General features: G+C 39.3%; 1 protein-coding gene and 3 pseudogenes across 2 annotated transcripts; 3 read left to right on the forward strand and 1 right to left on the reverse strand.

Moving 5' to 3' along the window:
* Positions 1 to 378: 378 nt before the first annotated feature.
* On the reverse strand, positions 379 to 10,194 carry LOC115667626 (glucuronokinase 1-like; annotated as a pseudogene).
* A 4,986-nt stretch (positions 10,195 to 15,180) lies between these two features.
* LOC115684251 (uncharacterized) lies at positions 15,181 to 16,460 on the forward strand (annotated as a pseudogene).
* A 257-nt stretch (positions 16,461 to 16,717) lies between these two features.
* On the forward strand, positions 16,718 to 18,125 carry LOC115684238 (uncharacterized; annotated as a pseudogene).
* Positions 18,126 to 20,107: 1,982 nt separating this feature from the next.
* Positions 20,108 to 27,178, forward strand: LOC115684237 (disease resistance protein RUN1-like). Of its 2 annotated transcripts, none has more exons than XM_030608960.2 (5): positions 20,108 to 20,267; positions 20,423 to 21,034; positions 21,145 to 22,240; positions 25,437 to 25,712; positions 26,072 to 27,178. In XM_030608960.2, exons 2-5 carry the CDS (start codon positions 20,460 to 20,462, stop codon positions 26,867 to 26,869), a joined length of 2,745 nt encoding a protein of 914 aa, XP_030464820.1. In that variant the 5' UTR covers positions 20,108 to 20,267; positions 20,423 to 20,459; the 3' UTR covers positions 26,870 to 27,178. The 2 variants fall into 2 exon arrangements, with proteins under 2 accessions (XP_030464820.1, XP_030464821.1); XM_030608961.2 differs by having other exon boundaries at positions 20,144 to 20,267; positions 20,456 to 21,034.
* Positions 27,179 to 27,386: the final 208 nt, after the last annotated feature.

Raw genomic sequence — 27,386 nt, forward strand, 5'->3', positions numbered from 1 at the left:
CATATTGCTGTCCCCTTGTCATGTGCCAACTCTTCAATCTGCTTTGCTTTAACCACAGGCAACAGTTATAATTAAATCAAGACTCATCAAATGCTTGGAGCTGTTCAGGAGAAACCAGATGACTATATGAGGCCGTAAAAAGAGGTTCCATACACGCATCAATTGTTACGAGCAAGTAAAGAAGAAAATATCCCTTTTCAAAATCAAACCAAACATACCTACTGAACAAAGAAAAGAAATTCGACCAAAAAAAAAAAACCAAAGAAAAGGAAAAAAAAGAAAAACAGAAACCTTTTAGCCCACTTAAACTAGAAAACTTGTTCAACTAAGAAACCGCTTAGACTAAGAAACCTGCTTTGATCGGGTGCAGGCTCAAATTCAAGACAAATTCTTAACAACAATGATGGTTGAGTTCGTTTGTTTCCTCTCCGAGCATATATTGGTTATGTCTTCTTTTGCTGATACAAGTCTACCTAATGCAGCTACCTGGATCGAGAGTATGCCTTCAATGGAAAACTAAGAAACCATATGTATGTCTTTCCTTTTGGTGTGTGCCTCTGGAGTTAATAATTGGGCGTCGTCCGATGCACAAAACTCGACCCTCTATGAGAATAGCATATGGTATATTGAGTCAGTAGTCTGTCGACGACATTACTTGATGCATGTTATTGTTAGTGATCTTATATAATAGGAAAAAGAACAGATTTCCCAGTTTATGTTGTTGACAGACCATTGATCCAATAAGCCATGCTATCATCATCAAGAGGACCGAGTTCTGTCAATCGAACAACGCATAGTTATCAACTCTAAAAACATAACACCGAAAGAAAAGACATCTGATTTCTCAGCAAGCTTTCCATTGGAGGCATACTCTGGATCCAAGTTGCTACATTTGGTAGAGTTACATTAGCAAAAGATGACATAACTAATATATGCTCATTGAGAAAATAAATGAACTCAACCATCATTGGTGTTGAGAATTTGTCTTGGAAACCCGATCAAAGTAGGTAAGTAGGTTTCCTAGTCCGAGTGGTTTCTTAGTTTGAATAAGTTTTCTACTTTAAGTCGGGTAAAGGATTTTTCCTATTTTGGATCAAAATATATAAATAAGAGTAGTTGTCGTTATCCCAATCTGCCAGGACTCATCAGTACTAAGTAATTCTTCATTGCGTCGAGATCGACGTAATTCAAATGGGATGGAACCTACTTGTATTGGTTTGGGGATGAATCCAGCTTTTCGACATTCATCCTCCGGACACTTTGCCTGCGATGGCCCATCAGGGTAGCAAGCAACCGCAGCTCCTCCACTGGCAGTGAACTTTGACGCAGCGCCCACTCTTTGGGCCACCTCCATCATCTCCATGTTTAAAGCACCAAGGCATTCATCTCCAAACATGCTCCTGAATGAAACCACAAGAAAAACTTAGTTACCACAATTCGTGAGGCTGCATTCTACTCATGTAACTAGACCAGCAGCATATTTCAATTCTAAATTTACATAAGCTCATTGAAAGATGAAAGCTAAGCAACTGTACACTCAATCGATTTCAAGCAGCGATAAAATGGTTGAAAAATTAATTTCCTAGCTAGTTTATTCTGCCAGATGGTGATTAAACACCTTATAGCTAGTTTTTTTCTGCCAGATGATCGATTGCTAACGAGTGCTGAGAACTGGGAGAAATTGTAATCTCCAGTGGCCTATGTATTCAGGGGAATGAGGAAAATTGGAGGGAAAAAAAATGTAAACCCAAAATGCGAGTGCTAACCTTTCCGGAATCACTTGGATTTTAAGCATAAATGAGCTATGAAGGAGGGAGTAGACACGTATCCGTTGGAATATAGACGCCGTGCCCCAACTTCCTCATGTTTCCTTGCTGAAATCCTACCAGGAGAAAAGAAATAAGCTACAATTTTACAGTGGTTCATACAACCTATGCATGACTCTGCAAGAAGGGGGTGAACACATACCATGTAAACAAGGGGCCCATATGCCTGGCAGCCCGAAACAATTCCCAATTCCTTTTCAGCATTAAGCAGAAGATTTGGTCTAACTTCCACTTTCACCAAATGCCTGACATTATAGAAGTCAAGAAGGCAATTTAAAGCAGCAAACACTATAGCACTCGAACCTGAAGCCCTGTCTGAGAAAACAAAGTTACAGTTCAGCAATATAATTAAGAGAGAAGAATAAAAAGATGAACTTAGCTTCATTCTAAAAATGAAAGGGTCTCGTAAGAAACTCGAAAGAGAAAATCTAGTTAAATCACATGTGAACCAAACAATCTAAAACAACCAGAACAAAAGCTAGCTCATTTTAGATAACAAGAGATGAAAAGATGTGATGCCAAGCTCACGAACAATTGATACCAATGCTGAAAACAATACTACTGCTATAGGAAAAATGTAGGAATCTAAGATAACGAAGAGTAGTGGATAACACTTCACGCTCAAGCTTCTCTCTTTACAGCTCTTCCTTTTTACTTAAAATCTATATTCACATACTTCAAAGGGGTTAAGAAAGAGAGGAAAGTTCCAGGTCGGGAAAGAATACAGCTTGTACATATGCAAGATCTAAATAGCATCATTTGGTCAGCCTTATAAAACTTGGGGTAACATACAATATCTGCCCACTCCAATAGCAGTTGTCTTTTGTATGCCACTCCTATACATCGACAAAGCAACTCTCACTTTCCTTCATAAATAACTCATAGAGACGGGGCGAGGGCGAGGATATAAACTTGCTAAATGAAAACAGCAAGAAGTCACAACACTAATTAGTCAGTAACTAGAGCTAGTGTATGCATTGTGAACCTAACAAAGAGTTTAGGATAGTCACTTGTGGTTACATGCGATCGACCTTTTCCATGAAAATTCACCAATCTAATTCAAATAGACAGGAAGCATTCTAAAAAGAATGTCATAGTTTAGCAATTCACGTTGCATACAATGATTATCACTACAAACCAAATAAACATCTTCAGTAGATAAAGGTCTCGTAAGAGAGATGTGAAATTATCTCCATGAAGATCGATGTTGTTATTCTTGTAGTAACTCTGAAAAAGTTTACAGAGGGCCATGAGCAAACGAACTCCTCCACAGTATCCTTCACTTTGCAGCCGATTCACCTGCGTTCGCACCCATTTCGAATCAATCCTCTCAGACAGCAAGAACATACAAATAACTCGCAGGATTTCTCAAAATGCAATTGCAGAGACTGGACACACAATGTTGCTCTCACACTAATCATCAACTCATCAATGCACAACTTCCAACCACATTTCCAAAACTCAAGCACGAGCAAGAGAATCGAAACAAACCTAGATTGCCACAAAATACAATGCAGCTAGATTCATGACGCGATCACAGCAAAAAAGGAGTCCACATTGTAAAAACAATGAACTAACAAGATGAGAATGGGTGGCACTTGCCAATAAGTGTTTTGTGTTTCAGTGATAGAATTTTTTTGTTACATACTTCGGTTATGCAGTGTGGTATCTTTATATAATACAAGCTAGGGTGACAGAATTAATGAGGGACACAATCATGATCTCTTCTCTTTGGAAAGAATTGATCTTCACTACAAAAAAACATGTTTTTTCCGACGAAATTTCCAACGAAAAATTTGGAAAAATTCGTTGGAAAACGAATTTCCAACGAAAAAAAATTCGTTGGTAATAAGTCGTCGCAAATTTTTCCAACGAAAAATTTCAATTTTCGTTGGAAATTTGCGATAAATTTTTTTTCGTTAGAAAATTCGTTGGAAAACTCGTGGCTAAATTCGTTGGAAACGAATTTTTTTTTTCGACGAATTTTTTTCGTTGGAAATTACAAATTTTTTTTTGGTCGAGTTAAAAATCGTGGAAATTTTCTTTCCATCAAAAAAGAATTTTTTTTTGGTCGAAATTTTTTTTTTTGATCGAAAAATAGCCCTCGCCGGCGGCGAGGGCCGAGCTCGCCCAGATCTGGGCGAGCTCGAGCTCGCCGGCCATGGCGAGCTCGGCCCTCGCCATGGCCGGTGAGGGCCCGCCTCGTCGCCGGCCATGGCGAGCTCGGCCCTCGCCATAGCCGAAGATGAAGAAGAAGCAACAGCAGCAGCAGGGGCGGGAGCAGGCTTTGGGGCCGCCGCCCGTCAAGTCCGTCGTCGTCTCCTAGCCTCGCCGACCATGGCGAGGGCCGAGCTCGCCCAAATCCGGGCAAGCTCGGCCCTCGCCGGCGATGAGGCTTGGTGGCGTCAAGGGCGTCGGGGCCGTCGGGGGCGTCGGAGGCTTGGTGTCCATGGCGCGGGAGCCGGAGGAGGAGGGGGGGCGGCGGGGGAGGAGGCGGAGGGGGAGGCGGAGGGGGAGATGGAGGGAGAAGGTGAAGGCGAAGGAGAGAGAGAGAGAGAGAGAGAGAGAGAGAGAGAGAGAGAGAGAGAGAGAGAGAGAGAGAGAGAGAGAGAGAGAGAGAGAGAGAGAGAGAGTGGATGTGGAAATTGAAAGTTGTGGGAATAACGAGCGCGAAAATATTGAATAAGGAACAAGTAGGGTTTTCGTTGCAAAATTCGTGGGAAATTTCCCATGAATTTTGCAACGAAAATTGTACACACTAAAATAATTGCTCGGAAAATTGAAATTCGTTGGAAAATTCGTTGGAAATTTCCAACGAATTTTCCAACGAATATAAAAAATGCCGAATAGTACCGGGTTTTTTTTGGAATTCGTTGGAAAATTCGTTGGAAATTTCCAACGAATATAAAAAATGCCGAACAATACCGGGTTTTTTTGAATTCGTCACAAAATTTGTTGAAAATTTCCAACGAATTTTTTTTCGTTGGAAATTTCCAACAAACTTTGCAACGAAAATTTTTTCGTTGGAAATTTTCAACGAATTTTGCGACGAAAATTGTTTCGTTGGAAATTTCCAACGAATTTTTGCGACGAAAAATTTTTCGTTGGAAATTTCCAACGAATTTTGCGACGAAAAATTTTTCGTTGGAAATTTCCAACGAATTTTACTTTTCGTTGGAAAATTTGTCGCAAATTTGCAACGAAAATTTTTTCGTCACAAATTTTCGTGGCAAAAATCCAGTTTTTTTGTAGTGCTTGTTTGATGAGCAAGTGGTGGAGAGATTGTAGCTGAAACATGACACGTTATCGTTTCCTTTGACACCCCCACGCAAGTTGATGTGGCCGAACACACAGTAAGCTTGGACTGTAGAAGTTGAAAGCGAGCCATGGAGAGTCCTTTGGTGAAGATATTGGTAGGTAGGTTGATCGGTAGTGGAGATGTACTGAACATTCAATTGATTTTTGGCGATCCGTTCTCGCACAAAGTGGTAATCAATTTCCATGTGCTTTGTCCGAGCATGAAAGATGGGATTCCTTGTCAGATAGATGGCCGAGATGTTGTCACACCAAAGAACCGGAGGGCCTTGCCAAGAGACACCGAGATCGCGTAGGAGAGCCTCGATCCAAATGAGTTTAGCAGCTGTGTTGGCTAAGCTTTTGAATTCGGCCTCTGTGTTGGATCGTGTGACCGTCCGTTGCTTACGGGAACTCCATAAGATGAGATTTGAGCCAAGGAATATGCCAAAGCCGCCAACTGACCGTCTTGTGTCATGGTCCCCAGTCCAACCTGCATCAGAAAAAGCATGGAGATGGAAATTACGGCTGCGAGTAAAGAGTATTGCATGGTGCGGCGTGCCGCGAACAAAGCGCAATATGCATTTGACAAACTACCAATGGACCTCCGTGGGTGCATGCATGAACTGACAGGCAGTGTTGACAGCGAAGGCAATGTCATGCCGAGTGAGAGTAAGATACTGTAATGCGCCCACGGTACTACGATAAAGTGGCGGGTCCGAGAACAGCTCACCACAATGAGTAGATGGAATATTCGAGCCCGCTACACATGGGGTGGTGACAGGCTTCGCATCCTGCATTTTTTGCTCGGGCAAGAAGATCCATTGCGTTATTTGTCTGGTGAAGAAGAATACCATCCGAAGTGCATTGTAGTTCGATCCCAAGAAAATAATGGAGTTCACCCAAGTCTTTGATAGCAAATTCCTTTTGTAGACTCCAAGAGAGCAGACAATGGTGCTATAGGGGATCATGTAATAATGATGTCGTTGACATAGACGAGCAGGAAAATACTGTATTGGGCTGTATGCAGTATAAACAGTGACGAGTCAGCGGTAGAAACTACAAAACCTATGGAGACGAGAAAATTACTGAGACATTGGTGCCAGGCATGGGGAGCTTGTTTCAAGCCATAGAGAGATCGTTTCGGGCGGCAGACATGATGAGGATGGTGGGGATCAACGAAACCTGAAGGTTGATCCATGAATATTTCTTCGATGAGATGATCATGGAGAAAAGCATTCTTGAAATCTAGCTGCCGGAGTTGCCAACCCCGAGAAAATGAAACCGCGAGGACTGTGTGAACCATGACATATTTCACCACCGGACTGAAGGTTTCATTATAGTCGATTCTCTACTGTTGACGAAAGCCCTTTGCGACTAATCTGGCCTTGTACCATTCAACAGAGCCATCTACACGAAGCTTGACCTGAAAGACCCATTTGTAGCCAATGGGCTTACAGTGCTGAGGAGATGGTACAAGCTCCCATGTCTGATTTTTCAGCAATGCGGTGTACTCTTCAGCCATAGCTGCTCGCCAATGCGGGTCTTTTACCGCCTGAGTGTAACAAGATGGTGTAGATGGGACTGCTACCGAAGTGGTGAGTGCATAGGTGTGATCCTTTTGCACATGTCGGCGAGGAATGGTGCCATCTTGAAGTCTGGTCACCATGGGGTGGGCTGGTGGCACTGGTTGTGGTGGCGGATCGGTAGCCTGCTGGATTGTGGTATGTGGGATAGTTTCAATGGCAGGAGATGGCACTTCTAGTTGCAATTGGAGATATATTGAGCGGGAGGTGATGGGACTGTTGTGCACAGGTGTTGACATGTGGGATGCATCAGTCCTCAGCTCCTGCATATGCGAATCATCAGGTTGCAAATGCGTTAGTGGGGGAACATAAAGGGGTAACTCCAATGATGCTGGTGGGGACACATTTGATGATATGTCGGTGACGGGAGCAGCAAACGGAAAAAACAATCTCATCAAAGATGGCGTCTGCAACTGTATAGAACCATTGTTGTTGTGGAGAATAGTAGCGATAGCCCTTGACACCTGAGGGATATCCCAAGAAAATACATCAATGTGACTTGGGCTCCAGTTTGTGCTTGGCATAGGGTCGTAGGTTCGGGTACACAGCGTAGCCAAAAAACTCGAAGATGCTCAATGGATGGTGCGGTAGAAAAGAGTACTTCCTTGGGACTGCGCTGCTGCAGAACAGGAGTAGGCAATCGGTTGATAATGTGAATTGCACTTTCAAAAGCGAAATCCCAAAAATGAGAGGGAACAAACGCATGGTGCATCATGGCTAGACCCATTTCAACCACATGTCTGTGTTTGCGCTTGGCCGAACCATTTGAAGGGCTAGGTGAGGACAAGATGTCCGTTTATAAAGGCCACACTCCAGCAACAATTTATTAAAAGATGCAGAAAGAAATTCTCCAGCATAGTCACTTTGGATGGCTTTAACTCGGGTATTAAGCTGGTTTTCAACAAAGTTTAGAAAGACCACGAAGATATGTAAAAATTGATCATGAGAGTTGAACACATAAAGCCAAGAAAATTTGAAGTAATCATCAATAAAACAAACATAATATTTATTGTTTTGATGAGACGTTACAGGAGCCGGCCCTCAAATGTCAAAATGAACCAATTCTAGGGCAGCCTTGGATCTATGAAAAGTGGGAGGATGAGGATGATGATGACTCTTACTAGGTGCACATGCCGAGCAAGTTGGTTGAACAATTGATGACTTATTTAACATGCGATAAATAGTAGAATATGCAGCATGGCCTAAACGATGGTGCCAACGGACAAAGGAGCTTAACTGAGACAGGTAATAAGCTGAAGGAGAAAGCTTGGACTGATCCGACAGTTGATAGAGTCCCTGATTAAGGTTCCCTTGGAAGAGAATCTTGCCCGTACGGCGGCACTTCACAAAAAAATAATTAGGTGAGAAAATGAAATCACAATTGTTTTCCTGTGAAAATTGATGAATGGAAAGTAAGTTTTTCTTTATAGATGGAACAACTATGACGTTAGACAAATGAAAATTTTGAGAAACAAGAGTACCTGTATGGATTATCGGGAGGCTAGACCTATTACCTATGGTAACATGTTGGTTGCCTTTGTAGGGCTGAAGGAAGGACAATTGAGAATGATTATTTGTGACGTGGTGTGTGGCACCGGAATCTGGATACCACGGGTCCAAAAAGACTGACGGTGATGGTGGAATTTCAACAATGTGGAGCTGTGGTGCCGAGCCTTGGTGGAGGCCCAAGATCACGACACACATTGGCTCGGTGGCCAAAGTGATTGCAGAGTTGACATCGAACACTGCCCCTCCTTTGATTTCTGTAATTGCCTGCATTTGGTGAGTAATTTAGTGTTCAATTTTGTGGGCCAAAGTGCTGCCCACTTTGCAGAAATTGTTGCCCAGGCCGTGGTGACCTGTCCATGCGAGAAGGAAGCTGTTGAGGTGTTTGGTGTGCTGTCCACATCATGAACATTGGTGGAGGGGAGGTGATGGGCTCAAGCAAATCAAGTCGTGCCTCATGAGCCAAGAGCAGCCCGTGTAGAGACTCACGTGTAAGGGATTGGTACTGACTTTGAGCGGAGATTGACACTGCTAAAATTTGATATTCCGCTATGAGTCCCCTCAATAGGTGAGTTTGATATTCTTGTGAAGAGATGTTCTCACCAATCGAGGCAAGTTGATCAACAAGGAAGGCTGCTTGTTGTAGATATTCCGTGATTGTTTGACTTCCCTTGCGGAGAGTCTAAAGTTGCATTTGTAGATGTGTGGCACGGGCACTGTTACGTGCTGCATATGATTGAGCCAAGAAGGACCACACGGCTGCTGAAGAGCCTAAATTGGAGAGCTGTGCAATGATGTTGTCAGCTGTGGAATTGAGAATCCACCCCAAGGCAATTTGATCCGGGTAAACCATGTTTGATATGCTAGATTTTGTGAACTTTTGGTGACACCATTCTTGCTGATTTCAATGATAGTGTGTGGAGGGCATGGTTCGATTCCATCCACAATTGACAGGAGTGGACTAGCCCAGAGAAAGGGGAGGAGGCGTGCCTTCCATATGATGTAATTGTCTCCGGTTAATTTGATACCAACCGCAGGACATGTGATTAATCCAGATAAGCCCCCTGTGGGAGGGATGAGAGGACATGGTGGGACAGCATTCTTGATGAGATCAGTTGGATTAGCAACACTTGGGATTGGGTTGCTTATTGTTTGATTGCTAGCAGCTGCGTTTGGGGAAGATGGGGATGAATTTGAATCTAATTGATTTGCCATTTATGCTTTTGTGAGATATGGCTCTGATACCATGTAAAAATAATGAACTAACAAGATGAGAATGGGTGGCAATTGCCAATAAGTGTTTTGTGTTTCAGTGATAGAATTTTTTTGTTACATACTTCGACTATGCAGTGTGGTGTCTTTATATAATACAAGCTAGGGTTACAAAATTAATGAGGGACGCTATCATGATCTCCTCTTTGGAAAGAATTAATCTTGCTTGATGAGCAAGTGGTGGAGAGATTGTAGCCGAATCAGGACACATCATCGTTTCCTTTGACACACACAACTTCTCAGCGTCAACAAACGCCAATGCAAAAGAATCAAACCAAAACGTAGATCGCACATAAATCAATACAAACCTCAGAAGATTGAGAGAATTAAAGTGGACGAGATCGTGGATGGGGTGAGGCATGACGACGAGCTCGTACGGATGCCCAGAAGTTGCCAAGACTGAGAGAGATGGTGCAACCATAGTAGACATCGCTAGGGTTCCCCAAGAGACTGACACGAGCATAGACCTTGTGCTCGATCACCCCAACAGAAATAGCCGGGGATTTGGCGTTTGTCCATGGTGCATTGGTATGATCGTGCAAGAGAGACAGAGAGAAGTCAGCTAATGAATTGTAGTTGCCATTGGGGCTTTGGAGGCGACAGCGGAGGCGGAGGCGGAGGGGCTTGGACCCAGCAGCTTTGACTGGTGGGGCCTTTTGGGGAGAGGCGATGGGGATGTGACGGAGAAAGAAAGAGTCGGCCTTGGTCATTATTTGGAGGTGAGAGAGGGAGTGAAATTTGAAATAAAGGAGAGACAAAAGAGACGTAGGTCTTTAACGGGGAGAGAGATCCATGGATGACACGTGGCGCCACGTGTCGTTTATTTTTTTTGTTCAAAACGTGTCGTCCATTGAATGGGCCAATCAATGCAATATTTTCTCGTCGGTGGTTCCTAGGTGCGACAATGATGTTCCCAAATCGGTTTTCTCCTGGCTGTCAGGTGACTATTGCCACAAACAACATCCATCAACTTCGCCACCAACGTGCAAACTTAGGGCGCGTTTAGTAACGTTTCTATTTCTCAGTTTTTCTGTTCTTTACTTCCCTGGAACAGAAAAAGAACATAAATCTGTTTGTGTACGTCAGTTAATTTTTCTATTCCCCAGAATAAAAAAGTGGCCGGATAATAGATTTGGAACAGAAACAATAAGTAAAAAAAATCTACTTTTCTGTTCTCAGGAACAAAACGAGAAACAATGTCATTTTATAGAAACAATTTCATAAACCATTAAATCCCAAAATCTCAAATCCTAAAACCCAAAACCCCAAAATCCCGAACCCTAAAATCTTAAAACCCCAACCCCTAAACCCCAAAACCCAAAAATCGAAACCCTAAATCTTAAAACTCTAATTCCTAAACCCTAAAACCCAAAATCCTAAAACCCTAAACTCGAAACCCTAAAACCGTAAATCCTAAAACCCCAAAATCCAAACCTTAAAACCCAAACCCCGAACCCCAAAACCCAAAACCCAAACCCAAAATCTAAACCTGAAAACCCAAAACCCTAAATCCCAAACCCAAACCCCAAAACCCTAAAACCCTACCCCAAAACCAAAAATCGAAACCCTAAATCCTGAAACTCTAAACCTCAAAACCCCAAACCCTAAAACTTGAAATCGTAAAACCCTAAACCAGAAACCCTAAAATCCTAAAACCTAACACCCGAAACCCCAAAATCCAAACCCAAACCCCGAACCCTAAAACCCAAACCTAAAACCCGAAATCCAAAACCTCAAAACCCTAAATCCCAAACCAAATCCAAACCCCAAATCCTAAACACAAAACCCTAAAAACCTAAATCATAAATGTTAAACCCTAAACCCCAAACCCTAAACCCCAATTTCCTCGAATACCACCCAGTATTTACTTTGTCTATAAGGAATAATTTTTTTTATGATTGTATTAAGGTCATCCAATTCTATATCTTGATTCTATTTCTAGTTTAGTTTTATCAAAATATGAATTGTTAAGTCTTCACTGACATTTTTATAATTAAATGAAAAAAATCGGGAATAGAAAATTTTAGGATTGTACCAAATGCATTTCTGTTCTTTTTCTATTCCGGGAATAAAAATTTTGTGTAGTTACCAAACACATTATTCTATTCAGAAACTCATCTAGGGAATAGAAATAAAAAAAAACTATTTCTGAACAGAAATTGTTTCTAGGAACAGAAATATTATCGTACGCACCCTTAGGCTACGTTTAGTTACTGGCCAAATAGTAACTGATTCTATTCTTTTGGTCCCAATATCAGTTTTAGAACAGAAATCCGTTTGGTAAATTTTTTATTCCCGGGCACAAATTTGCACAAATTTGTTCCCAGAATCATTTTTGAAACAGAATCAAGAAACAAAAAAAAGTTGCTTCTTAATTCTAGGAACAAGAATAAAAAATGAAAAGAAATTTTTTTTTTGCTTCTTCTTCTTCCTGGCTTGTGGCCGGTCGCTGGTCGCCGCTGGCGAGGGCGAGGGCTGGACCCTCGCCGGATCTGGCGAGGACGACGGTGAAGGTCTAGCCCTCGCCGGCCCTAGCCTGTGGCCGGTCGCCGGCGCCGGCGACCTAGCCATGGCCAAGGAAGGGGAAGAAGAAGAAAAAAAAAGAAAGAAATATTAAAAAATTCAAAATATTATTAATAAAAGAAATTTTGTGCAGTTACCAAATGCATTTCGGTTCTTTTTCTATTTCAAGAATCGAAAATTTGGGTAGTTACCGAACGCCTTCAAATGCTTAGAAATTATTCCCCGGCACGGAATCAAAAAGAATAATTTCTAAACATAAATTATTTCCAGGAACAGAATGGTTACCAAACGCACCCTTAGTCATTTTATTGTTTTGGTTGTTATCTGAATTACGAGGCTTCACTTTTGGCTTCAACAATTTTTTTTTGGGTCAAATCCGTCCGCAATTTACGTGCTTCTTTTCAATGCTACAACGAGTTACAAAAGATTTGTTTCCTTTGGTCACTATGACACGTCTCATCTATTTTTATTTAGGGTTAATATCACGAAAAACTCCAAATTGGTACACCTGTGACAAATTTAGTCTGAACTATTTTTTTTATCACAAAAAATTTCAAACTGGTACACTTGTGACAATTTTACTCCGAACTAATTTTTTGACTACCAAAAACCCCAAATTGGTGCGCCTGTGACAAATTTACCCTCCGTTGTACTATCAAATTGCTAAGTTTGATGATACGTGGTAATTGATGGGTGTACCAGTTTGGGATTTTACCCTATTGTTTGTCACAAGTTTACCAATTTGTGATTTTTCGTGATATTAATCCAATTCAACGAACACTAACAGAGGGTAAATTTGTCACAAATGTACCGATTTGGGGTTTTTAATGGTCAAAAAATTAGTTTAGGGTAAAATTGTCACAGGTATACCAGTTTGGGATTTTTGGTGGTCAAAACAATAGTTCAAGGCAAATTTATCACAGGTGTACCAGTTTGGGATTTTTGGTGATCAAAAACTTAGTTCGGGGTAAAATTGTCGCAAATTTACCGATTTATGATTTTTCGTGGTATTAACCCTTTTATTTACGGGGAGTCCAATTATATTTATAATTGCAGGCTGTCATGGTACCTTGTAGCATCAGGGCTTTCCTGATTAATTACCGTGTAAATTGGAAGAAAATGCTAAATTACATAACTCATGGAGATATTTTGTTTAGTAACGTTACTGTTTCTTTGTTTTTCTGTTCTTTTATTCCTCGAAATAGAAAAATAATAGAAATCCGTTTAGTAAAATCAGTTAGTTTTTTGTTTCTCAAAACAAAAAAGTGATCAGGAAATATATTTGGAACAGAAACAAGAAGAAAAAAAAATTTACTTTCTATTTTTGAAACAAAAAAAAAAGATTTTTTCTAGAACCCTCTAAAGCAAAATATCTCTTTCTCACTCCTTCGCCTTTCCAACTCGTGCTCTCCCTCTCAGCTCGCCCCTCCAAAGCATCGCCTCGGTCTCGCCGTCCCTCTCCGGTGGCATCACCTCCGTCTGGTCGGCTCTCTCCAGTGGTGTCGCCTCCGTCTGGTCACCTCTCTCTGGTGGTGTCGCCTCCATCCGATCGCCTCTCTCCGATGGTGTCGCCTCCGTCCCGTCGGTTCTCTGTAGTGGCATTACCTTTGTCACCTCTCGTCCAGTCCAGATCTACACACAACTCTCCTCTGGCGGTCGCATCAGTTCGGTCGCCCTGTCCAGTCGCGTTGCCTCTCTCCTGTCTCCTCTCTCCAGTTGCCCTTTCTTCGCTCGGTTGTCGATTGCTCCAATCGTGCTCACCTCTCTCTCGGTTGCTTCTCTCGATCGCCCGAATCCAAGTTTTTCGCTTCAATTCCTTGTGGTTGTACATTCTTTAGTTGTGCTTCTCACTTCTTGAAGTTGAATGGCTGCATTCTGCATATGGATTTGCTGTGATTGTTTATAAATTTGAAACCCTAGCGTCGACTGATGCTGTAGCGTTGATTACATTATGCTATGAATCTCATGTCAAGCTTTAATTTTGGTTCAAGTTTGGAAGCTTCCGCACATTCTTATGCTATTTAGTATCTTTGGCCGACCGTTTACAGATATTCTCTGGCTGTATCGGACTAACCTTGCACTTCTGGTGGTTAAAAATATTTCTCTATTTTTTTTTAATTAATGAATTTGATACGAGTCCTTTTTCTTTTAACATTAATATGGGGAAAGCCTTTTGAGGATGTGCTTTTCTAAGCAATAGTTTAGACTAGGCTTCAGGTGGTTTAGTAGAAAGCGGCATTTGACTGCCTTCTGAATGGGAAAGGCCAAAGCTATTGTGTGCATCAGATAGAGCGTTTTATATATGATTCAAAGTCCACTTGTTCTAGAGCTACTACTTGTCTGGCATGCGACTCGCTTTGTGGAAAGATTTACTTAAGGGTACAAATCTCATGTCAAGCTTTAATTTTGGTCCAAGGAAACAATGACAAACGCATTATTTTGACGAGCTTCTATAGAATGTCTTATTGCTTTACAAGAAGTTCCTGATCATCTATGTGTTCATGTTGTGGTGTATTAAAGTTTATAGGATATCTTGTTGCCTCTGGATGATCGGTCTTTGAATTTAAAAGACTTGCTTGAAAAAATGTGGACTGAAGAGTGTTTGTCTGAGATAATGGAGGAGTTTACAAGTTTTCAAGGCCAAATTTAAGAGGTTCAATATACTTTACGATAGTCCAGGTTGAAGTACCAAAAGTAGCCCCATTTATTGGTCAATCTTGTGTATTCTCTGTTTTGATCATCAGGATAGTGAGGTCTTTGTGTCATACTAAAAAAAAGTGGACAAAGCTTTTGTTTCGCTGTTAGTATATGCTTGCAAAGGTTGGTTTAAGGTGTTTACATATCAATTCACGTATTCATTTATTTATTGATGCTAGGTTGTATTCATGCTTGTGGAATCAAATTGGACTTTATAATCTCTCGATTTGGAATATTGTTTTAGGCTTTTTTTAATATCTAGTCTTTTTTATGAGTAGCTAGACTGGTTGGAGTCATTTGGCTATATGATTTCCTGATAGATAAGTGCTTGGTGACATTTCCCTAACGAGAGGAAGGGAGGGGAGGGAGGAGGGCAGGGTGTTGTTGTGGAGTTGGGTGGGGGTGTTGTAGTGGGGTTGGGAAAAAGGAAAAGGAGATGTAGTTGGAGAAGCATAATATAGCGAAAGGAACAAAAACAGGGCTAAAATCGAGTTGATTGAATTTGGAACAAAGAAAGGTTATTCTCGGGGTTATAAAAGTGAATGATGTTTACTAAATGAGGAAAACTAAAGACAAAGTTACCAAGGACTTGTGTAAAAACAAACTATATATATTTTTAGGTCTTCTCTTTTTGGTTGGTTTTCATTTACTTTGCATGGTATTTGGTGTGGCACTTTTTGTGCATCTTTACTTTAAAAAACAATGCAGAAAGTGGTTTTCCATCTATATGATTATCATGAACTCATATGATGTTCAACTAGTGAAGGTTAAATGACATCCCAGAAAGAGGCATTCAACACAAAGTGGACCGAGTCTTTAACCAACTTGTATGTCAGTTTGTTGGTAGAAGAGGTCAAAAAGGGAAATCGCACCTCTTCTACTTACAACAAAGCAGGGTGGACTAACATACGGACTGAATTTAATAAACGGTCAGGACTCCAATATAATCAAGTGCAGTTGAAGAACAAGGTGGACAAACTGAGAAAACAATATGGTAGTTTTAATAAGCTTCTTTCACCATCCAGATTTGGCTGGGATAATCTAAACAAAACAGTTGTTGTTGATGATCCAAGTATATGGGAACGTCATGTCAAGGTATCATTTAATCTTTGATCATTTTAAAATCACTGTACGTGTACATGGCAAGAGGTTTCATTGTCTTGCTGACGTATGATGAAAATTGTAAGATAATAGTGAGTGGGCAAAATTCAAGAAGGATGGGTTTCCTCAGTATCCCGACTTGTGTCTTGTATTTGGTGATACATATGCTACTAGGGAGCATGCAGTAGGAAATGCCAAAGATTTGATGGTGTCGGACGAAGGTGACACTAGTGGTGGTGATGCAGACGGTGGTCGAGAGGATGTAAGTGAACACCATATTGATGAGGGAGTATTTACATCTGACAAAACTGCTACTCAAGTTCATGATAAGCACAAGTTGGATAAGACTCCAAATACCAAGAGGAGAAGACAGAGTCACGTAAATGTTATTAGTAGCACCTACAAAGCCCTATAAGATTTGATCAAAATTAGGGCAAGTCAATCCGTGTCTGGTTTTGTCACCTCACAGGTCGCATCACCACCTGTAGACCCCTACTCTATAGCTGCTGTGATTGGAGTCCTGGTAAGCATGCCTGAGTTGGAGCAGGATCTTTATAACAAGTCAGTGGAACGAGCTTGCGTTAGTGCCGCATGGAGGGAGGCTTTCATCTTATCACCGGTTGAAAGGAGAAATGGACTTCTCCAATGTCTTTAGTAGATGTTGGGAAATGTACTGTGAATTACATGGGGTTTCATTGACTGTATGACTTATCTTGTTGGTTTTTATTTGGTTTTTTAAGGTTTTGGATGTTCAGACTCTTGCATTTGTATGGTGGCTTGGGTACGATAGATTGTATGCGATTTTTATATTTTGTTTGTTTCACTTTATGACTTATGTTATTTGTTATTAGTGGGTATTTTTTTCATATATCTATATTGATATTCTTGTATTTGTGTAATGGCATAGGTACTATGGAAGGGGGACAAAATAGTATGTCCAATGGGCAGGTAGCACAAGTTGAACAGGTTTTGGATGACATTGATATTGACGTAATGATAACATGGTTGAATATTCTTGCAGTGGACATGTCTGTTCATACGAAAGAACCTATTAGGGACAGTAAATTGTCAGGACCCGAATGGGTAAGGGAGATTGTTTATGGACATTCAGATAGGATATATGAAGCCTTCAGGATGGAGAGACATGTTTTTCTGAACCTATGTAGTTTAATGAGCGCAAGAGGTTGGTTGAAAGATAGTCGATATATAAAGGTAGATGAACAAGTTGGGATATTTTTATCTTTGATTGGTCACAAAAACTCCGACGAAGATTTATGTGAGAGATTTCAACGTTCGGAAGTAACAATAAGCAAGTATTTCAATATAGTGTTGAAAGCAGTTATCAAACTGTCAAATGAGGTTATCAAACCACCTTCCTTTAATGTTTTCCAAGAGGAGATTCTTATGGATCCTAACCATAAATGCTATTTCAAGGTATGATTTTCATATTAATTATACACAATCAAATACATGTAGTTGATAATCATGTGTAACACTAGACTTTCATAAAATCTCAGGGCTGCGTAGGTGCTATTGATGGCGCTCACATTAATGCTTCCATCCCTATGTCGCAGCAAATCCCACTATGTCGCAGCAAATCCCATTTAGAGGTAGGAAAGGAAGTATCACACAGAATGTGATGTGTGCTTGTTCGTTTGATATGAAATTTACTTTCGTGTATGCTGGGTGGGAAGGATCTGCCAACGATTATTGGGTGCTCTCAGCAGCACTTGAGACTCCTCGACTGCAATTTCCTCGACCACCACTCGGTATTTTCGTTGTCTACAAAATATAATTTTCTTTATGATTGTATAACGGTTGCATATCATAACAAATTTATGTGTACCTTCTTATAGGCAAATATTATGTGGTAGATTCTCGTTATGCAGCACTTCTAGGATTTTTAACTCCGTTTAAAGGTGAACGGTATCATTTGAACGATTATAGGGGTAGAGAGAGACGGCCCAGAACAGCGAAAGAATTGTTCAACCATAGGTACTCTTCACTCAGGAATATCATTGAGAGGTCATTTGGAGCATTAAAGAATCGCTTCTTCATTTTGAGACACGTGCCTCCATTTTCAATTCGAAAGCAAGCACTTATTATAATTGCTTGTTGTGCTCTCCATAATTACATTCGTGAGGAAGACAAGATGGACAAAAACTTTTTCCTATATGGAGATCCGGAGTACCCGTTCGGACCTACACAAATGGAGGTTGCAGACGATACATCACTTACGGGGGTAGCTGAGATAAACATGATTAGGAAAAATATTGCAAATAAAATGGCAAGGGATCACAATATGGATGAGATTCCATGACTTTGTATTTTCAACTTTTGTGATGTCTTTGTAAACTATTATGAATACATTTCTGTTAATCGTATTAAGGTCATCCATAACTTTTGTAATGTGTTTGTAAACTATTATGGATACATTTTTGTTAATCGTATTAAGGTCATCCGATTTTATATCATATATATTATGATTTTATTTGTTAGGCCATGCCACTCTCATAATGACCCCATAAAGGTATTTTTTTTAAACGTAAAAATCATGAGTTTATGAATGTTGAAGTGATTAAAAAATACCAAAGAAGTTGTCTTCTTCAAAAACTTTAAGTAGATAATCATATGAAAAAATTAAGAACAAATTTTTTTTTTATTTCAGGAATAGAAATTTTGTACAGTTACTAAACGAATTTTTTTGCTCAGAAACTGTTCCAGGAAATAGAAATAGAAAAAAACTATTTCTGATCATAAATTATTTTTAGGAACAGAAACGTTGCTAAACAGACCCTTTGTGGTAACCTAAAGGTTTGATATGCATACCTAATCCCAGTAATACCTCTCCCATTATGTACAGTCATAAATTGATACTGTGATGTTAAAGAAGTATCTCTTGTATCTCTATTTCTTGATGGGCTTATGGTTCTTGAGTCATATTCTTGGCTGCCATTATCTCAATTTTCTTTTTGATGCTACCTGGAAGATATTGTCTAATAAGTGGGTCCGCGACCATTCATATATTTCTGTGATTCGGAGAGCTGCACTTTGGGGTTTTCCGCCGATTAGGGATTTGCAATTGGGGGCCTTTTTTGTCTGAGTTTTTGTAACATTGGAGCAAAGGACATCATTTTCTAAGCAAAACGGAGTCTCTTTCAAAATATATGTCCACGTTGTTATAATATCAATAATATCTTCAAGTCCTTTAGAATTTTCTAACACACGTTAGACTGCCGATTGTGATGTGTAAGACGGCTGGCAGCAACTAGATTGCCGAGTTTCAAGCAAACTTGGCTGGAGGACTTGATTGCATATTCACTCAAAGTTATGTGATCAAGTCATGATGATACACAACATGTTAACATGTTATGATGCAATATTATATGACAATATAGTTGGTCAAAGTCATGTTATTGTAATATAGTTGTTGGTTCATAACATCCAATCACTAATGACACACCCCTTACTGATATAAGTGAAGATATTGACTAAAATAATAAGAAAAAAAAGAATGTCAACATGAAATAAAAAGTTTAACAGAGAAAAAGTATAGAAGGGAAAAAAAATGTCGCAGTATAATTATTCGATTGTGGAGAACCCGATGACGGAAACATCTAGACACTAAAAATTATTAATCTAAGGACAGAGATAAAAGTGACTCGGGTGAAGGGTGATGATTAAGTAATCTTTAGACAGGATGTGGCATATCGAAATCTACCTTTTTTTAGAGAAATCTCTTGGGAAAAAGATCAGATTGTGGATTAAAAACAATATACTTTCCAGTTTCCATATTTGAATATCAACTGTCTTACAAACAAGTCTTATATAATCTGGGCCTGGCCTCTGAGATGTATCTATTATTGACTAGTGGATTAGCACGAGGAGCATGTTTGTACCGGGTGGTCAGATTTCCATTCTATTTTTTTCTTATTAATAGAAAAGGCAAGTGTTAGTTAAGTCAAGTCGTGCTGGATCTCTCAAGTATCTATCAAAGCACCGCAAAATTTCCACGCACCTTCCGCATAATGCCGTGGAAATTACGCGTAATACTCAAAAATATCAGTAGAGCACCTGCGGGTTTGCTCCTGTCCTGATAAAACACGGATTTGATCCAGAAAAAGACAATTAAATTAATGTACCTGCAAAATTTCCATCGCTCGTTGGTTTTCTTTTCTATTTTTTGTTTATTAATGGAAACAGCAAGTCAAGTCAAGAAGCAACCGCGTGGGTTCCACGCACCTCCAGTGATTGTCCTTTCCTTGCAGCATGCATGCATCGCAGCGATTGGATTAGCATAAAGGGTCTTGGATCGGTAGATGGCAAGTACTACCCATCAGCCAAGACCGCACGGCTGAGAGTGTTGTGTGGGGGTAAACCAAAGTCGAAAGGCTGAGAATGGGCGGAGATCACAGCAGGTGGAGAAAGTGGGTGGGTTGTGTGTAGAGTCAGCACTCCTCAGGTAATCGATACTCCTTGCTCTTCTCTTCTCTTCTTTGGTTCCTGTTTTGAGTGCTCCATTTTCTTCTGATTAAGGTGTGTGAGAATTCTTTTGTTTTTTGTTTGAATTGATGTCGCTCTGAATTGGGTTCTGAGAGACATTCTTGCAATTAGCAGATCTCTGGACAGTGAAATCTTGCTTTCTTTTAGGGCTATGCTCGATCAATCTCCTAATCCCTGCGTGATGAATTCGGAAGAACAGAATTTCGAGGCGTCTTCCTCATCGACCCCTCCGCATGGAGGAGATAATGAAGGCGGAGATGAACAGAAGAGAGGGATTGACTACGAAGTGTTTTTGAGTTTTAGAGGGACAGACACTCGTACAGGCTTTACTGATCATCTCTATACAAACCTTATAGAAGCAGGAATTCACGTGTTCAGAGACGATGATGAGCTCCGAGTTGGTGACGAGATTGGTCCAGAGCTTATCTCTAGTATTACGCAATCTAAGATCTCGATTCCAATTATCTCGGAAAACTACGCTTCGAGCAAATGGTGCCTCCGTGAGCTAGCTCAAATATTGAAGTGCAAGAGAGGCAGAGGGCAAATAGTGTTGCCCATATTTTACAAAGTGGAACCTTCACAAGTGCGACATCTTACGGGGGGATTGAGAGATGCTATCAATGCACATAAAAAGAATTTAGACAAAATGATTGTGAAGGAATGGGAAGAAGCACTCAGAGAAGTTAGTTCCTTGAAAGGATGGGAATCAGAGAAAATTGATAACGGGTACGTTATTTTCCTCCAATACATTGTTTACTTTTTCATACATAGATCTTACTTGAAAATGAATATAAATATTGCCATCATATATCAAAATTTATATTTTCATTTGACAGGCATGAAGCAATATTAGTTAAAATGGTTGTTGGAAGAGTTATGAGTGAGTTAAAAAGACTTTTTCAACTAAATGTTCCCGAACAGTTGGTGGGAATTGACGATCATGTAGAACAGATTATGAGCAAGATGGACTCTAAATTCAATGGTACATGGATTATCGGAATCTATGGAATGGGCGGCATCGGTAAGACAACTCTTGCAAAAGTATTATACAACAAACTCTCTAGTCAGTTTGAGGGTCGTAGCTTTGTGGCAAATATTCGAGAAACATCTCAGCGTGAGGGTATTAAATTCCTACAAATGCAACTCATTTCTTCTATAACAAGGAAACCGTGTGACGTGTCTAATGTTGATGAGGGAATCGGTATCATTAAATCCCAATTTACAAGTAAGAAATGCCTCATTCTTCTTGATGATATGGATGATAATACTCAATTGAAAGCTTTGGCTAGAGACGGCAGTTGGTTTAAAGCTGGAAGTATAGTCATCATAACAACTAGAAACAAGAGTATTCTTGACGAGGCTAGGGCAAGCTACATGTACCAACTCAACGAATTGCCTTTGGATCAATCATTGATCTTATTTAGTCGACATGCATTTGGAGAGGATTCTCCTCCGAGTGATTATGAGGTTTTATCTCATGATGTCGTATCTACTACTGGAGGTCTTCCCTTAGCTCTTGAAATTATAGGTTCATCCTTATGTGGAAAGGCAATAGAAGCATGGAAAGATGCATCAAAGAAATTGAAGAACGTGCTTGATAAGAAAGTGCAAGAGTCATTGAGGATTAGCTACGATGCATTAGATGAAGAGGTCCAACAAATATTTTTGGATATTGCATGTTTTTTTAATGGATCATCTAAACAAATTCCGACTTATATGTGGGATGCCTGTAACTTTTTCCCGGGGAAGGGGATAGAAGCATTAAGTCTTATGTCCCTAATCAAAATTGACAAGGACGGCAAAATAATGATGCATGATCAACTAAGAGATCTCGGAAGAGAAATTGTTCGTCTGGAAAATCAAGAGAAGCCTCAAAAGCGTAGCAGATTATGGAATAAGGAGGAAGCCGAAGATGTGCTTGACAACAACAAGGTAAGAGTTTTCTCTACTTGTCTTAGTCGATGAATGTGAGGCCACCTTCTCTTTCTTGTTTGAAATAAAAATTATAGTCAATCCCAAGTCCCCAAAGCTTACCATTTCTACTAGCAAATGAGCTCTTTCGATTAATTGTTGTCATTGCCTAATCTTAGGACATAATTGAGGAGCAATTTCTTGGTTATTGATGATACAAGTGTTGTGATGAGGACACTCTCCTTTAGTAACTTCAATGGAACAACAAAACTACAAAAACATAATTTGTGACAAAGAACTTTTAGAGAAAACTTGACATTTATAATGTGTCAGAGTTCATGCTTTTCCCATGCATCTGTTTGATGCACATATTTGATGTTTGGATTCTTTCTTTTGATTTCTTGTGAGGTGTTCTCTTCCTATTTTTTTACCGAGTATTGACTTCTGTTGTCACGATTAGCAATCTTGGTTCCTGTTTTATTCAAGTTGGGTTAAATACAGATTTAGTACCTTAAGTATCACCGTTTGCGCCCCTATCTTTTTTTTTTTTTTTGCTCAAGGTAGTCTGATCAGATTGAGTTAATCACATATTTACATTCTAATTAATCCTGGAAAATTACGAGATATTACATTACAGTAGAAAATGCGAAGTAAATATTAAATATCGTGCATAGCACAAAACTTCTACTACCATAACGGTCTACAGCACTAGAAAAGTATAGAATGTAAACATTATTTTCATGCAATATAAAAGAAGACGTTGTATCGGTTGTCTAAGACAAGTAGAGAAAAAAAGGAACCAAGATTGAAGAAAGGAGTAAAAAAAAAAGAAAAAATATTATTAAAAATTGTCCACGTTAGTGCCGGTGGTACCACGTAGACCGGCCGGCATCCACGTCAGCCATATCTGGCCAAGATTAGCCGAAAAGATTGAATTGGCACAAAGACAAAAGGTTTAGGACTCAATTGGCACCAAAAAAAGGTTTATGACTAAATTGGCACCAATGCAAAATGTTGAGGACTTTTCTAACACTTTTCCCCAAAGATGGAGGTGTTTGATGAATACCCATGTTCTAATAATGAACCTCTAACTAGCCTTAATATGATAATTTTGAAAACATTAGTGGCTATTTTATGACGCGTGGGCAAATTTGAAACTAGCATGAAAATTGGAGATTTCTTTTTAGACAAAAAAAAAGTTCGGGCAAAATTGAATTGAACCTAAAGCTGGAGGTTTTTTTAGAGAATTAGATCAATCAGTATAACTTATATCACCAAGAGTAAAGAAAGAAAGCAACAAAACATAGAGTATGTTCGGTAAAAAGAAAAAAAGTCATCAATTAACTACGCCACTGAAAATGCAAAGAGTAGTGTCTGGTCCAAGCATATTTCTTCCTACAGAGGTATCTATTCATCATAATATGAATAATACTATTTGTTAAATGTCGTTTCTTGGAGACAAATGTCTTTCCATGCAATAATATAGAAAATGACACAAATCGTGGGGTCCTACTATCTTGAATTTGAGAAAGAAGAGAATCGTAAGTCGCATAACAAACGAACCAAATCAAAAATCAATTGAGTCTACCTTATCCTTGAAAATGTGAAAACTGATGCATATTTAAATGCACTATTTTGAATAGAAGTGTTGGTTACTGAGAATATGTTTAAAAGCTCTATTCATCTATGTTATTTAAAACATATATGGCTCTTTCTTGATAGAGAATCATAAACGTTTATATTTTAGTGATCACATAATACTACCTTTACAATTTCTTTGGAATTCAAAACCATATGCTTACATAGAAGTAATATTGACTAAATATATATATGCACACACACAATTTTTTAATCCAATCGACAAATTTAGGATAAGAAATAATGTTGATCCTAAATTTTTTAAAATAAATTATCATCATCAAATAAGTCTTAGAACCATGCGTTTACGTAATAACAACTAATAATATCCTTATGTTTTAAGACGATCAAATGCACAATTAGAGATAGCCCTTATCACTTTGTAATACTTAATTTAAGTCAAAAGGTTTTTGTTTATTATTAGACATAAATGTGAAGGCTATCCATCGTCGCGTTAATTTTACAAAGAATATTTATTAGTGAAAAAAGTGACTGATGAAATTTTACTAATGAGAATAATATGCGTAAGATTAGTAAAAATGGGGTTAAATTCAAAGCAATGGCTCATTCCAATACTTCTAAGTTTAATTTTTCTTGTCATGTAAATAAATATGGTTTTGAATTTTGTGTGATGATTAATTTTCATTATTAGCATGAAAGCTTAAAGGTACGCAGCTAAAGGCGATTATAACCTATGGATGATTTGTCCAAGCACGTGCAAAACATAACGAAGTAACAAAATTATTTAAAAGCATGCTACCGAATAGAACATTGCTTTTCAACGAGCATATTTTTGCACAAATAAAAATGTAATAAACTGAATAGAACATTGCTTGGAACTGACAAAGGGGGTATTTGTAAAGTTTTTGACCAAAATACAATAAATATACTAGAATGTAGAAACTTTTGAAGGAAAGATAAGTAGTGTCTCCTCAGAAAGAATAAAAGTTTGAAGGAAAAATTCAAACCACCTAACAAATCATCCATGTACCTGAAAAACACTCACGGGAGAAACACATGATAAGAAAGAAATATAAAAAACAATCACGTACTTTTTGCGGCGACATTCCTGTGTTCATTTTACTATCAAGAATTGCTAACAAGGTACACCAAAAAATAGAGGGGATTGTACAATTGGGATTCTTAACTCTGATACATATTTTAATGGCAAGTTTGATGGATGTAATTGGATTGTAAGAATCGTGTTGCTTTACATATAAAGGATGTGAGTTTGGGTTGTGTTGTTTCACATGTAAACGGCTTGAATTTTGATAGATACATGTGAAGTACTGTGTGCATAAATAGAGACCTTTTAGAAAAAAAAAAAAAAAAAAAGGGTTCTGTTTTGGGAATTCAAAAGGTGCAAATGGCGAAAGGCGTTAGAAGAGAAACATTCCAAAAACACCCTCTTAAGCTTCACATTTTTACATAAATAAGATATGCAACCACAACCTGTCATGTGATTAGCCTAGACCATAATAGTATGACAACAAATTGAAATTAGTCCATCTATTTTTATATACAATTAGCCTCACCTCATCATGCAAAATTTACTGTCCATAATGTTTCCGAATTGTAGGGCACTTGCAAGATTGAGGCCCTCCAAATTGGCAATGGCTGGGGAAAAAGCTACACATGTGAACAATTTAAAGAACTGGCCAATTTGAGATTCCTTCAAATGGAGTTTGGGGGTCTCACTGGAGATTTCCAAAACCTACTTCCTAATTTAAGATGGCTTCAGTGGCAAACTCCTTGGAATTTCGCAGCAGCTAATTTTCAACCAAAGAAATTAGTGGTGCTCGATTTGTCTGGGAGTGGGATTTCGGATGACTGGAGAGGATGGGGTCCACTCAAGGTAAGATGTAGAGAAAGCATACCTTATAAAATAATAATGTGTTGTCGAAGGTCCAATAGGACCAAGTTCTCTTTTCTTCTTTCGAAAAGAAACATTTATACGATGGTGACGTAGCCAAACGCTACTGCTTAAGAAACATTTAAGTAAAACAAACATGAAGTAGTGGGGCATCAGAGCAATGATAGAATGGAACCGAGCTATGAGACATTTATATAGTTTTTAGAAAGTCTAAATAAAAGGAGTACTGGCGCATGTGTATTTTTTACGAATTTTTAAAAGTCTAAAATTGAACAAGGAGTAGTGGAAAATCACACGTTGCAGTGGTCCAATCTCATTGAGGTATCCTCTCTTTCTTTCAGATGGCAGCCAAGCTCAAAGTTCTCAACCTTTCAAAATGTCATTACTTAAGAAGAACTCCTGACGTTTCTGCTTTCAAAAGCTTGGAGATTTTGAATCTGGAAGATTGTGGGAATCTAGAAGAGATCCATCCTTCTCTCGAAGACATCGGGACCCTCCTCTCTTTGAACGTCAGGAGATGTCGTAGACTGAAGGAGATACCGGCAGGAGTTGGTAGAATGGAAGAATTGAGGGAGCTTTTCTTAGATGGTACTGCTATACAAGAGATTCATATTTCAAGAGGTTGTTTGATGAAGCTGGAGACTCTAAGTGCCTCATGGTGTAAACGACTTGCTCAACTTCCAGAACTGATGGGCCCCATTGTATCGCTAACTCAGCTGAACTTATCTATTTCAGGGATTAAAAAATTACCAGAATCCATGGGTTCTCTTATATCGTTAACTCTACTGGATCTATCTCAGACAAGGATTAAAAGGTTACCTAAATCTATTGGTTCTTTGAAGGAGCTCGTGACTCTTGATCTCTCTGATTGTGCATCGCTAGTTCGCCTACCTAGCTCCACAGGCCATCTAGCATATCTACAGTGCTTGTTGCTACGAGGATGCCTCTCGTTGACAGAAATTCCCGATTCAATCGGAAAGTTGGCATCATTAACTAAGTTGAATTTAAGATGGACATCAATTACGGAATTACCAGAAAGCATTGGGAATTTGCAGAATCTGAGGATCTTGGACATTCGTGACACTCGCATAACGAAATTGCCTGGTGCCATCGGAATGAGAGAAGGCTTGTTGGCTTGAGCTAGTGTTGTTCCTGCAGTTGAACGATCCACAATGACAATGGAGACAACGCCTCCAGCATCTTAACAGAATCGCCTAGTGCAGTCGCAATGTTGGCTCATTTTGTGTTATAATTTCAGGCCTAGTTCACCCTAAGATCGCCGTGCTTTCTCTTCTTTGTCAGGTGTGTTTTTTCACTGCAAACTTAGGTGGAAAACGAATGTTGCGAACGCTATATATGGACCGTGTCGTGAGGCACTAACTCTGTCACTTCGACTGAGTATAATATTTTCCAAGTGGTTCGCGAGTGAGATTGAGATTGAGATTGAATGATGCATTTGCATCTCTTATTTGATGGAGTGGAATTGGTCAATTCTATGATATTGCCTAAACGGATCACGAGATGGGAGTGGAATATTGTGATGTTGTATGCTCGTACATGTATTATTTAATTATTCATCAGTTGGAATCTTCTTTACATTAGTCTTACTTTGGTTTTTCATCTATATAAATAGAATTGTTATACATAGAGAGCGCT

The sequence above is a fragment of the Syzygium oleosum genome, unplaced genomic scaffold, assembly GCF_021117445.2.
Source record: "Syzygium oleosum isolate NSW1041296 unplaced genomic scaffold, Sole_v2.1 Sole_v2.44, whole genome shotgun sequence".
Taxonomy (NCBI): domain Eukaryota; kingdom Viridiplantae; phylum Streptophyta; class Magnoliopsida; order Myrtales; family Myrtaceae; genus Syzygium; species Syzygium oleosum.